This window comes from Leucoraja erinacea, chromosome 9 (assembly GCF_028641065.1).
Source record: "Leucoraja erinacea ecotype New England chromosome 9, Leri_hhj_1, whole genome shotgun sequence".
NCBI lineage: Eukaryota > Metazoa > Chordata > Chondrichthyes > Rajiformes > Rajidae > Leucoraja > Leucoraja erinaceus.
This window is the reverse complement of record NC_073385.1, coordinates 12983697-12997407: the sequence shown is the minus strand read 5'-3', so window position 1 is coordinate 12997407 and position 13711 is coordinate 12983697. Positions and strand designations below refer to the sequence as shown.

General features: G+C 43.1%; 1 protein-coding gene across 1 annotated transcript in view; it reads left to right on the top strand.

Moving 5' to 3' along the window:
• ahsa1b (AHA1, activator of heat shock protein ATPase homolog 1b) overlaps positions 1–13711 on the top strand; it is a 37554-nt gene that overhangs the window by 10621 nt on the left and 13222 nt on the right. Inside the window, exons 2-6 of the mRNA XM_055640169.1 lie at positions 1913–2103; positions 3916–3998; positions 6661–6778; positions 11263–11351; positions 13333–13461. Of these exons, the coding sequence (XP_055496144.1) occupies positions 1913–2103; positions 3916–3998; positions 6661–6778; positions 11263–11351; positions 13333–13461 (610 nt within the window). The remainder of the gene's footprint in view (positions 1–1912; positions 2104–3915; positions 3999–6660; positions 6779–11262; positions 11352–13332; positions 13462–13711) is intronic.

The window sequence follows — 13711 nt, the reverse complement described above, 5'->3', positions numbered from 1 at the left end:
AGTCCTGATTGAATAAACCGGACAATATGAAAGAATGGGTCGACTGGGCTTTAGGCTGTGGGCCGAGGAGCCTTTTCATTCAGGTTTGTGACCCAACTTGCAGAACTACCTGAAATTTTTTTTAACATATTGTGTAAAAATATTATAAATCATTCCTGAAACTCATCAAGAACAAAACCTGCACATTTTGTTGATATATGACAAAAACTTTCAATTTTCCGAGTAGTAATTGTCCAATCAATGCAAATTTGACATTGGTCAATTTGCGTCCGACCTCAATCCTGCGCTTTGTTTTATGGTCGCCAGGCGGGGAGGACCCTGGGATCATGGCTGCCTCCTCATTACATCAAAACAATAACAAGGTTTCCAAGGAATAAAGTTAATGCTAACCTTGCTGATCATTTTGTTTTTCAATTGATTTATCTTTATAAAGTTATGATGTGAACTGTTAAATAAAAATGATAAATAACAAATGTACAGTTAGGATTGTGGTCAGGGTCGGTCGGGCTTGTCGGTAAGGCTTGTCGGTAGGCCGATGGATGCTGTGGAGGATCGGTCAGGCCGTCGGTCCGCCGGTGGATGGTGACAGTGGTCGGACGGCCGGTGAGTGCTGTGAAGGGCCGGTTGGGCAGTTGGTAGGCCAGTGAGTGCTACGAGGGGTCGGTCGGCCGGGCTGTTGGTTGGCCGGTGAGTGCTGCGAATGGTCGGTCGGGCTTTCGGTAGGCCGGTGAGTGCTGCGAGGGGTCGTTCGGGCAGTCGGTAAACCGGTGGATGCTGCGAGGGGTCGCTCGGGTTGTCGGGCTGCCGGTATTGCAGCGAGTGTGCGGGCGGATTGACAGAGCCTGCGCTATGGGGGTACTGAAGGCGGCCCGGGAGGCGTGCAGGGCAGTGTTGCTCCCCACCATCATCACCACGACAATCCAGAAGGGTATGCTGGCCGAGGTGGACTCGGGTTAGTATAGGATTAAGCATTTTCCTCTCAGTGGAAGATGCCTTAGCCTTCCCCCAGCCTGGCACTGCCCCAGTCCCACTATGGTCGTGACCCCCACACTGCACGCTGGCAGTCAGTGGGTTGCAACACGGAAATAGGCTTCCCATGGTGTAATATGGGTTTGGACACTAGATGGCGCTTTTTCTATCTCGTTTTCTAATTGGTTTTATTAATTAATTTGCAACTTTTGGCACTGACGAGTTATGACTTCAATTATATCTAAATATGTGCAAAATTTCATGTAGTTCCGAGACATGGGTCACGAAAGTTGATTTCTAGGCACATTTTTGATGCTCGGCCCACAGCCTACTTGTATTCGCTGTAATTTAGAAGGATGAGGGAATCTTATAGAAATATATAAAATTCTTAGACGGGTTGGACAGGGTAGATGCAGGAAAAATGTTCCCGATGTTGGGGGAGTCCATAACCAGGGGTCGTAGTTTAAGAATAAGGGGTAGGCCATTTAGGACTGAGAAAAAAAAATTCACCCAGAGAGTTGTGAATCTGTGGAATTCTCTGCCACAGTGGAGGCCAATTCACTGGATGCTTTCAAGAGAGAGATTTAGCTCTTAGGACCAAGGGAATCAAGGGACATGGGGAAATAGCCGGAACTGGATTCTGATTTTGGATGATCAGCCATGATCATATTGAATGATGGTGCTGGCTTGAAGGGCTGAATGGCCTACTCCTGCACCTATTTTCTATGTTTCTATATAAACTTCTGTAAAAGCTCTTTTAAATCTAATGGAAATTCTACAAGATAAATGGTATATTCTGTTTTACTTGTTGACAAAGTGTTGCGCCCACTCAAACATAATTGAAGATGCCAGCTTGAGAGCCAATTGCATGAATTGATCAAAGCTTCAGATTTGGGTCGGTAAATATAATTTTTTTCTTTTATTGTAAACCAATCTTCTGCAGGACGGAGAGAGATGCCTCAAATTGGTCAATAGATAAAATTAAGTCACTGTTACTCGCAGTCAGTGTAGAAAACGAAGAGGGTGTGTGCGAAGTTACAGAGGTGACTAAGAACGACGGAGAAGCTTCAATCAACAACAGAAAAGGAAAACTGATTTTCTTCTTTGAGTGGAATATCCATTTGTCATGGAGAGGTGAGTATGCAAAATAAACAATGAAATTGCACCAAAGGTGTTTGAGTTTTTGAATTACAAGCCTATTGTAGCCTACAGAAATGTGACCGGTGCCTTTTAAATAGCCTCAACTCTTTTAATGTGAATCCACTTTCAAGGGTAGCAAATGGTCAGTATTCCTATGTGCAAGATTGTGGATATCAGAAGGTGGAATTAACCATTGGCATTTAAAATTCAATAAAATAACTGATGCGATGTACCTCCGTAGAAACAGCCTTCATTTTGATACTATCTAATAACCAAAATCTGAGTTGTCATATCCAAGCAGTCAAGGGGATAGATGGAATGTGTCATGTGTATTTCGGTCTCGGTTGGTTGGTTTATTTTAGTAGCACATGTAACTGGGACAGATTTAACCTGCTTCTTGACCTTGTGAGTGCTCTGTCCTCCCAATCAGTAGTACAAACATTTATCTTCCCAATTCAGTTGTTTTGCCATGGCATTATTTTATAAAAGGGGGCATAAACCAATGTGTCTTTATGACTCACTCACCCCCCCCTCCGTCCCCATGCACTTGAAACATCGTACATTAATGGGAAATTATAATTTGGGTGTAGGCAACGATGTGCCCTAGTTTGTCCTGGTACTGAATAGATAAGTTATGGTGGTAGCTAAGGCCGATTGGACAACCTGTGCATTAACCAGTGAACAGTGGGGCAAAGAAGACACCAGAAGCTGTTAATACTGAAATCTTGAGCACAATACAAAGTGCTGGAGGAACATTAGGCAGCGTTTGTGAAGAGATGTTAGAGGTGACATTTTGGATCTGGATCCATTTTCCTCCACTAACTTGCTGAGTTCTTCCAGCACTTTAATTTTTGTTCGTATGGCAATGGACGTTTAATTTCCCATTTAAATAAATCTTGAATAAGGAGGAGGTAAATGTTTAACTCACAATTTAAAAAAAAAAAAAAAAAAAGTAACTGGCAAGATAAATTGGAAACGACAGTTGTAGATGGGTGGATATCAAGTATTCTCTTGTGGATCATGGGTGTGCTGGGGTAGGAGGTAGTGGTAACTGAAGATTTTGCAATGCGAACAGGGTGTAATTACAGAAATTGGACTGCCAAAGATGTGTTGCTTTTTCCCCTTGAGAATAAGGACTGGGCTGGGTGAAGTAATTAAGATGTGCAAAATGAGAGGCTATTTGTTATTTAAAAGACCAATATCATTCAAGGCATTCATATCACTCCAGAGATGCTACCTTTCCCGCTGAGTTACTCCAGCTTTTTGTGTCTATCTTCGGTTTAAACCAGCAACTGCAGTTCCTTCTTGCACATCATTCAAGGCATGCATGATAAACTTGACTTTAACTTAATTTGTCCCCTGAAATTGTGAAATCTTACTAATATGCTTTGAGAAAGGAAATCTCACGAAATCCAAAGTGGGGTGTGAAAAATTAACCAGTCTGTTCACCAATTAAAATGAAAATCACTAAATTAAAGATTTAACCTGCTCGCCTTCCTTTGTCTTGTTATTTGAAATTGATCCTCATTGATAACCTGTACTGTCTGAATCTGGCAGATTTTCTAGATAGTTGTTTGTGTTATTTCTAAACACAATTTTAATTAACTTTTGTGAATGCAAGGTAAAAATATAATTTTACAGCAAAAATGTATCTGAAAGGGAATGTGGGAACTGGGCCCTCGTGTGTTGAAAGACCGTGGCCAATATTATCATGTGACCCTACTACCAAGCCATTGATTATTCAAAAGTCCTTTTGTTTTACTATCTAACTTACTCAATTTCTAACTTGTAATTCTTTCATTGTAGGAACTTCAAAAACTGGAATTAAATACAAAGGAACTGTTGAGATACCAAATCTATCCGATGAAAACGATATTGATGAAGTGGATGTAAGTTCCCTAGTTCTGACACAAATGGGGTTATGCATTGGGGGGGAAAAAAAATTAACATGAGCACAGCAATTCAAATGACTACCTATCCTGCAAGCTTCCATATTTTGTTTTTAATTTGTTATAAACTATTGATATTTGAAGTGGGGTTACCAGCCTTGGATGGGTCACAGAATTTTCCAACAAAGGCATTGCCATCTGCTTTTTTTAAATGCTAACTATATTATAGTAAGATTTCTCTTTAATCTGCTTGAAATAAATAAACAGCATTCCAAAAAGCCTTTCCAATTTCCTGCCACAGCTGTGTACTGGCTTATTTTGTGTAAAAGACATTTGAAGACACTTTGACCTATAATCTATGTTTAAATTAAAAAAAAAAAAGGTTTAATCACGTGTCCTTTCAAAATGAACAGTGCCGCAGTAGCATAGCATGGGAATAACCCTTCTTTCCAACTCGTCCATGGTTACCAAGATGCTCAATCTAAGCTAATCACATTTGCCTGTGTTTGGTGCATATTCCTCTAAACCTTTCCTATCTATATACCTGTTCAAATGTCTTTTAAATGTTATTGCACCTGCCTCAACTGCTTTCTCTGGCAGCTCATTCCATTTACCCACCACCCTCTGTGTGGAAAAAGTTGCCCCTCAAGTTCCTGGTAATCTTTCGCTTCTCACCGTAAAACTATACTATCTACTTCTTGATTTCCCCTATCCTGTGGAAAAAGTCTGTGCATTCATCCTAGCTATGTCCCTTGTGATTTTGTATACCTCTATATGATCACCCCTCAGCCTCCTATGATTCAAGGAATAAAGTCCCTGTCTGCCCAACCTCTTATACAGTGGCTTGCAAAAGTATTCAGTTTCCACCTGTGCAAGGCACAAACGCTGAACAATTCTGAGTCTGAAGATATACAGTGGCTTGCAAAAGTATTCATACCCCTTGAACTTTTCCACATTTTGTTATGTTACAACCACAAACGTAAATGTATTTTATTGGGATTTTATGTGATAGACCAACACAAAGTGGCGCATAATTGTGAAGTGGAAGGAAAATGATACATGGTTTTCAAATTTTTTTACAAATAAAAAACGGAAAAGTGTGGCGTGCAAAAGTATTCAGCCCCCTTTACTCTGATACCCCTAAATAAAATCCAGTCCAATCAATTGCCTTCAGAAGTCACCTGATTAGTAAATAGAGTCCACTTGTGTGTAATCTAATCTCAGTATAAATACAGCTGTTCTGTGAAGGCCTCAGAGGTTTGTTAGAGAACATTAGTGAACAAACAGCATCATGAAGCCCAAGGAACACACCAGACAGGTCAGGGATAAAGTTGTGGAGAAATTTAAAGCATGGTTAGGTTATAAATAAATATCCCAACATCTCATGGAGCACTGTTCAATCCATCATCCGAAAATGGAAAGAGTATGGCACAACTGCAAACCTAACAAGACATTGCCGTCCACCTAAACTGACAGGCCGGGCAAGGAGAGCATTGATCAGAGAAGCAGCCAAGAGGCCCATGGTAACTCTGGAGGAGCTGCAGAAATCCACAGCTCAGGTGTGGGGGGGGGGCTGGGCTGAATACTTTTGCACGCCACACTTTTCAGTTTTTTATTTGTAAAATAATTTGAAAACCATGTATCATTTTCCTTCCACTAAACAATTATGCGCCACTTTGTGTTGGTCTATCACATAAAATCCCAATATCCAGTTCACTCTGCTGCCCCCTGCTGCAGCCTCTCGCTGTTGTCTTTGAAGAGTTCCTCAACTGCTACAGTTCATCAGTTTGACAGGCCCACACTTTGCACATTGTGCTGATTAGCACAGGGACTGCACCTCCTGCAATATCTCTGTCGTATTACTGTAGTACCGCTGTAGTACTGCAGTAGAACTGCTGTAATATCACTGTAATATCACTGTAGTACTGCTGTAATATCACTGTAGTACTGCTTGTAGTGGCCATATTGCTTGTTTTGTGTCTCATTAATGATGGCGTGTGTCTTTAAATTTTAGACTGCCCGTTATATTGTGGGTGGGATTTAGGACGTATTTTAAGGACGTATGTTTTGAGCTAAGTTTCTTGCGCAGCAGCTGAGTTGTTAGTTTAGTTTAGGCATGGAGAAGGTTTACCTTTGACCATGCGCCACTTTGTGTTGGTCTATCACATAAAATCCCAATAAAATACATTTACGTTTGTGGTTGTAACGTGACAAAATGTGGAAAAGTTCATGGGATATGAAAACTTTTGCAAGCCACTGTAGCACAGGCCCTCAAGTTCTGGCGTTATCTTTGTAAATCTTCTCTGTACTATTTCCAGTTTAATGTCATTTTTCCTACAGCAGAGCGACGAAAACCGAACTCAATACTTCAAGTGCGGTCTCACCAACTTCTTGTACAATTGCAGCATATATTCAAAATCCAGCATGCCAAAAGCCGCTGCCTTTACCCTATCTAGTTATGACACCACTTTCAGGAACTATATATCTATACTCCTAGATCCCTCTGCTGACAACACCTCCCTTTCTCCACAATGCTACCATTCACTGTGAAGATCCTTAATTTAAGATTAAATGTGATTACCATATTAGCAGATTTTGATTTTGTTTGCATTTGTACCTTTCATAGCAGAAACAGTCTAACCAAATTCATTTTGTCTTCCAGGTTATTGTTGGTTTAGCAAAAGATGAACCTGACACAAAACTATTGGATCTAATGAAAACTGATGGTGCAGATAAGATCAGGAAGGCACTTCTCAAATATGTTGACACACTGAGATTAGGTGAGTATAGAGCCAAGCATTTAAGACTAAAAATCAATTCAAGGAAAATCAGTAATGGAGCACGACTTTCAGTGTATTGAATGATGTTAATTAAAAATGGCTGTAAGGACAGAACTAAACATCCTGCTTTAAATTACATTATTTGTCTATCTTTGTTCTGGGTATTTTATCAAGATGTCTGAAGTCTTTATTGTTTAAAACAAGACATTGATTTCAGCTCTGGGTGGCTCTTATTTGAAGCTGCTAATAAATGTGGTTTACTAGTGCGAAATGATTATCCTTAAAATAGGAGATTATGTGTGTAATTTTTTTTTATCATAAATTAAACGCGTTACACATTCCACCTAAATTTTAACACTTTAAATGCAGTATTACACGGTGAATCTCGTATGCTGTTGTGGAGTAATAATTGTGTGGATGGATTGCTTTTGATCAATAACTTGCTTGTTCTTGACGAGTAAAGGTGATACTTTGGCTTCTAAAAGCAGAGATTCTCCAAAAAAGATTAACGTACACCTCGAGCAAATTGGTTTCAGATGTAATTTCAGCAGTCATTGGTTAACTAGTTTCCTCCTTGAACAATTGCTCATAGAGACCCTGACAAAAAAATTGATTACATTTTAAATCTGGTCTGAAGAAGTGTCTCAACCCGAAATGTCGCCTATTCCTTCGCTCCATAGATGCTGCCTCGCAACTGAGTTTATCCAGCATTTTTATCTACCTTTTGATTTTTCCAGCATCTGCAGTTCCTTCTTAAAAAATTTAAATTAGTTATATTATAATATAAATTGATGCTGACTTCAATTGGTTTAATGATATCAAGAAAACATGTGTGTGAATGTGTATATATTATAAAAATTGAAGTGTGTAGGGTACGTCGAACAATCACTCTTCCACACCTACACTGGCCCTATCCCCGAACTCTACCTTTGCTACATTGACGACTGAATCGATGTTACCTACACCCATGCAGAACTCGCTAAGATTATCAACTTCACGACTAAATTCCATCCTGCACACATATTCACGGACCATCTCTGACATCTCCCTACCGTTTCTAGAGGAGGTTCACTTGCACCTTCTTGAACCTCATCTACTGTATCCGCTGTTCCAGGTGCCAACTCCTGTATATCGGCTTTGCTGATCGTTTCGCTGAACACCTCCGCTCAGTCCACCACCATAACCTATCTGATCTCCCGGTTGCTCAGCACTTTAACACCTCCTCCCATTCCCAATCTGATCTTTCTGTCCTGGGACTCCTCCATTGTCAGAGTGAGGCCCAGTGCAATTGGAGGAACAGCACCTCGTATCTTGCTGGGGTAGGTTACACCCAAGCAGTATCAACAATGACTTCTCTAACTTCATGTAGCTCTTGCTTTCCCACTCTCTCCGTCCCCTCCCTCTTTCCAGTTCTCCCACAGTCTTACTGTCTCAGACTACATTCTATATCTGTACTGCCCACTCCCCTGACATCAGTCTGATGAAGAATCTCGACTCGAATTATCCCCCATTCCTTCCCTCCAGAGATGCTGCCTGTCCTGCTGAGTTACTCCAGCATTTTGTCTACCTTATAAAAATCCAGATGTGGAGGTGTAAGCATAGAAACATTGAAAAATGGATTGAGGAGTACCTATTCAATATGATCATGGCTGATCATGTAAAACAAGTATCCAGTTCCTGCTTTTTCCCCCCATATGCCTTGATTAATTGAGACCTAAGAGCTAAATCTAACTCCTGAAAACATCCAGTAAATTGGCTTCCACTGCCTTTTGTGGCAGAGAATTTCACATTCACAGCTCTGGATGAAGACATTTTTCACCTAAATAGTCCTAAATGGCCTATCCATTATTCTTAAACTGTGACCCCTGATTCTGGATTCCCCTGACATCGGGAACATCTAGCCTGTCCAATCCTTTAAGAATTTTATATGTTTCTATAAGATCACCTCATATCCTTCTAAATTCCAGTGAAGACGAAGGACATTTATTGCCACATACACCAATTGGTGCAGTGAAATTTGAGTTACCATGCAGCACACAAATAAGATAAACACAACACTTTTATAGTTTAACATAAAACATAAAAAACATGTCCCCACAGCGGAATCAACATTTCCCACTGAGGGAAGGCACCAAAGTTCAGTCCTCTTCCTCTGTTCACCCGTGGCTGGGGCCTATTGAGGCCTCCTTAGCCGCCGCATTGCAGCCCGATGTTTTAGGCCCTCAAACGGAAGAACACTCTCAACGGCCCAGAGCCTCCGAATCAGCCGCTTCCTACCGGAGACCACGGCTTGCGAAGTCCACAGGTCGAGCTGGGCGGAGATTCAACGCTGGCGACCTTGGCGAGAGATCCCAGGCTCCGCGATGTCAAAGTCAGCGCCGCCAGCGGCTGGAACCTCCTGCCGCCTGTGGCTGGAAACTGCGCAGACCACAGCTGCACGGCGCTCAAAGTCGCCAGTCCCAGCACTCCGGAGCTCCAACACGATGACTCCCAGTAAGGCATCGCTCAATGCGGTGCTGCGCTGCTGCCGAAGCTCTGCCAGTCTCCAGCAGGAAAGGCTGCGCCAATCCAGATGGCAGGCTACAAGGAGGGGGCGAAGATGCGGCTCAGAGAACAGTCGCATCCTCGACCAGGAAGTGACCAAGAAAAAGTTTCCCCCTCCCTCCACTTAAAGAATAAAAGACCTCCAAAATCAAACTTTAAAACAGACTAAAAATAACAAAAAGAATGAAAGGACAGACAGTTGCAGGTGAGGCAGCCACACTCAATGGCGCCACCACCTCAGCACAAGCCCAGTCGACCCATTCTTTCGTATGTCAGTCCCGCCATCCCGGAAATTAACTTGGTGAACCTACCTGCACTCCCTCAATAGCATTAATGTCCTTCCTCAAATTAGGAGACCAAAATTGCACACAATACTCCAGGTGTGGTCTTACCAGGGCCCTGTACAACTGCAGTAGGACCTTCTTGATCCTATACTCAAATCCTCTCACAAAGAAGGCCAACGGCCAACATGCTATTGGCTTTCTTCACTGCCTGCTGTACCTGCATGCTTACTTTCAGTGACTGATGTACAACCACATCCAGGTCTCGTTGCACCTCTCTTTTTCCTAATCTGACACCAATCAGATGCCTGCATGTTCTTGCCACCAAAGCGGATAACCTCACATTTATCCACATTATACTGCATCTGCCATGCATTTGCCCACTCACCCAACCTATCCAAGTCGCCCTGCAGCCTCCTAGCATCCTCATGGCAGCTCACACTGCCACCCAGCTTTGTCATCCGCAAACTTGGAGATGTCACATTCAATTCCTTTGCTTAAATCGTTAATATATATTGTAAACAACTGGGGTCGCAGCACCAAGCCTTATGGCACCCCATTCTGCCTGCCATTCTGAAAAGAACCTGTTAATTCTAACTCTTTGCTTCCTTTCTGCCAACCAGTTCTCTATCCATGTCAGTACCTTACCCCCAATACCATGTGGTCTAATTTTGTACTCTAATCTCTTGTGTGGGACCAGAGTCAAGAGAACATTGGAAAATGTAAACCAATTCATCCACGATTTCTAAGGCCACTTGAGTACCCTGGGATGCAGAACGTCAGGGGATGTGCCTGGGGATTTATCTGCCTTCAGTCCCAACAGTCTACCTAACACCATTTCCGGACGAATGAAATTCCCTTCAGTTCATCCCTCCCACTATATCCTCGGTCCCCTAGTATTTCTGGGAGATTGTTTGTGTCTTGATTGGTGAAGACGGAACAAAAATACTCATTTAACTGTTCTGCAAATTTCCTTGTTTCCCATTATAAGTTCACCTGTCTCTGATTGAAAGGGACCTACATTTGTCTAGCATCTAACTTTATATGTTCCAATCTGATTTGGAAGTGGTGAGAACTGCAGGAATTCAATATGGCAGGATAAATAATGCAACGGTTCTTTGAACTTTTTTTCTGTGACCTCTCAATTTATGGTGGTTGTGAAGATGGAGGGTAATGGGTGATATTTTGACAGGAGGTCTGTGACCAATAGTGTTCTAGAGGAAAATAATGGTGCTGGGAAATATTGGTGCTGGGACCTCTGAAACATTTAAATGATTTGGACTAAAATGTGTGTGAGCTGATTAATAAGTTTACAGACAATACAAAAATTGGCAAAGTTGTGCATTGTGAGGAAGGTTGTCAAATGATATTGCAGGTTGTAGATCAATTGGAAATATGGGTAGGGAAATGGCAGGAGGAGTTTAATCCAGACAATGTGTAGCGTTGCACATAGAAACGTGTTGCGGAGGTTAAATGTTAGAGGAAAGTATACGGTAAATGGTAGGATCCTAACAGCATAGATCTTGAAAGTCTTGCGTCAGTGATGGAGAGTATGTAGTTAAAGTGAGCTGCTTTATATAGAGTACTCTGCTTCTATGCTCTTCTACCACAGTATTTAACTGGACCAGTGCATAAATTTTGACAATTGTTTTATTTCAGAATTTACTCATGGAATGATATTGCCAACAATTAATGGAGTTCAGACAGAACAGCCACAGTCCAAGTCCAAGATGGATCTGCAGGTCAAGGTAAAGAGACATTAACTAAACTCTGTTCTGTTTGGAGCGATGGGGAGTGGTGAGAGCAGACGTCTGAGGAAATGCAAGAGGGCTCCATCAACCACAGTATAAAGGAAGGCATATTTCCTGGAAAAAGGAGGACATTTTAGATGGCCTGGAATAAAAAGCCTCATCTTGAAAGCAGATGTGATGGAGGTGGAGAAACTGGGGAGGTGGCATCCTTGCAAGAGAGGGGGGATTCAAGATTCAATTTGTTTGTCATTTGGACCCCTTGAGGTCCAAACGAAATGCCGTTTCTGCAGCCATACATTACAAACAAATAGACCCAAGACACAAAATAATTTACATAAACATCCATCACATCGCTGTGATGGAAGGCCAAAAAAACTTATCTCTCTACTGCACTGCCCTCCCCCCCCCCCCCCCCCCCCCCCCCCCCCCCCCCCGGATGTCAGAGTCAAAGTCAAAGCCCCCGGCTGGCGATGGCGATTGTCCCGCGGCCATTAAAGCCACGCCGGGTGATGCAAGGTCGCACACCGGGTCTTGATGTTAGAGCCCCCGGTGTGCGCTCGCAGAGTCCCGCGGCCATTCCAAGCCGCGCGGGGCGGTGATGTAAGGCCCCGCTCCAGGAAGAGGTGGATGTGGGAGTCAGTAGGTTTACAGTAACAGTCAGTGGATAGCTTGTCTCCAGAGATGGAGTCTGAAAGATCCAGAAAAGGAAGAGAAGTGTCAGAAATGGTCTAAGTGAGTTTGTGAACAGGTGGAAGCTGGTGCAAATGAGATAAAATTGACTCTTATTGATCATGAATTCCCGATTTTCCAATCTAACTCTGTGGCACTTGCACTTTTTTAATCTGCACTTTCACTGTAGCTATAATACTATATACTGAACTCTTGGTTATTTTGTTTTCTTGCACCACTTGATGTACTGGTGTATGGTATGATTGGCCTAGTGAGCGCACAAGATTTTTTTCAATGTATCTCGGTACCCGATACCGATACGGAGTTAGATGCTTGTCCACACTGCTGCGTAGGGGCGCTGCATTGGTGGCCACACATTCCAGTAGGGGCGCTGCATTGGTGGCAGCCTCTGCCTGCAGCCTGTTCGTCTTTTCAATCTTTTTTTTTAAATTTTCAGTTAGTTTAATGTCTGATTTGGGGGGAAACTTTAACTTTTCTATGTGGGGGAGGGGGGCAGGGTAAGGGGGAAACTGTTGCCCAGTTGCTTCCTGGTGGGGACGCGACTATTTTTCCGAGTCGCGTCCTCGCGGCCTACCACCTGGATTGGAGCGGCCTTTCCTGCCGGGGACCAGGAACCGGACCAGAGCTACAACCGCGGCGGATCAGCGCTGGATTCACCGCGGAGCGGGCAATGCCTACCTGGGCCGCCGTTTGGAGCTCCAGAGCATTGGGCCGCCGCTCCAACATCATGGAGCTGCGGTTTGGGAGAGCTTCCAACGCAGGCGGTGCTGACCATCATCGCGGAGTCCTGGGGCTCCTTGTAGAGGGCCGCCAGCGTTAGTCTCCGCCCGGCGCGGCCTGCTGACTTTGGGAGCCGCAGACTCTGTTGTCCAGGCCGCTGAGGACGTCCCCCAGACCCGACGTCGGACTTGCATCACCCCGGCGAGCGGGCCTGAACATCGGGCCGCCCGTAGTGGCGACTGCGGAGGGCTCGGGGAGGCCCTGACCACGGGTGAACATTGGGGAACATTGGAGGAAGAGACTGACTTTGGTGCCTTCCCTCACAGTGGGAAACATTGATTCTGCTATGTGGGGATGTTTTTATGTTGAATTCTATCGTGTGTTGTGTTCTTTATTTTTATTGTATGGCTGTATGGTTATCTCATTTCACTGTGCCAACTGGCACATGTGACAAATAATTGTATCTTGTACAAGAGGGGAATATAATATAATATAATAATGCGTTATGTAATTCTCTGAAACCTGGAGTTTATTTCCCTGATGTTACAATACAATTTTAATTTTTCAGGCTCCTACATCGCAGTTACATGTCCAGTCTAACTCGGTTGCCGTGAAGATTCCAACCTGCAAAATTAACTTAAAAGATGAGTTTATGACGTCGCCAGAAGAGCTTTACAAGATCTTTATTACAGAAGAGGTAAAAGTGTCAGCAATATAAATTGGTTGGGGAAACAGTTTAATTATTTGCTCTTCTGCCCCATCTGTAATTAAATGGAGTGTTTTGAAGAGATTGTTAGGAAGACTGGATAATGTGGGAGATATTGTCTACATTAACGCTAGTGAGGCCTTTGAGGCTGATCTGTGAGATGTTGGATTATATGACATCCAGGGCAAGCTAACCAATTGACTGCAAAATTAGCTAGGTGAGAGTGGGGTTTTTTTTAGAC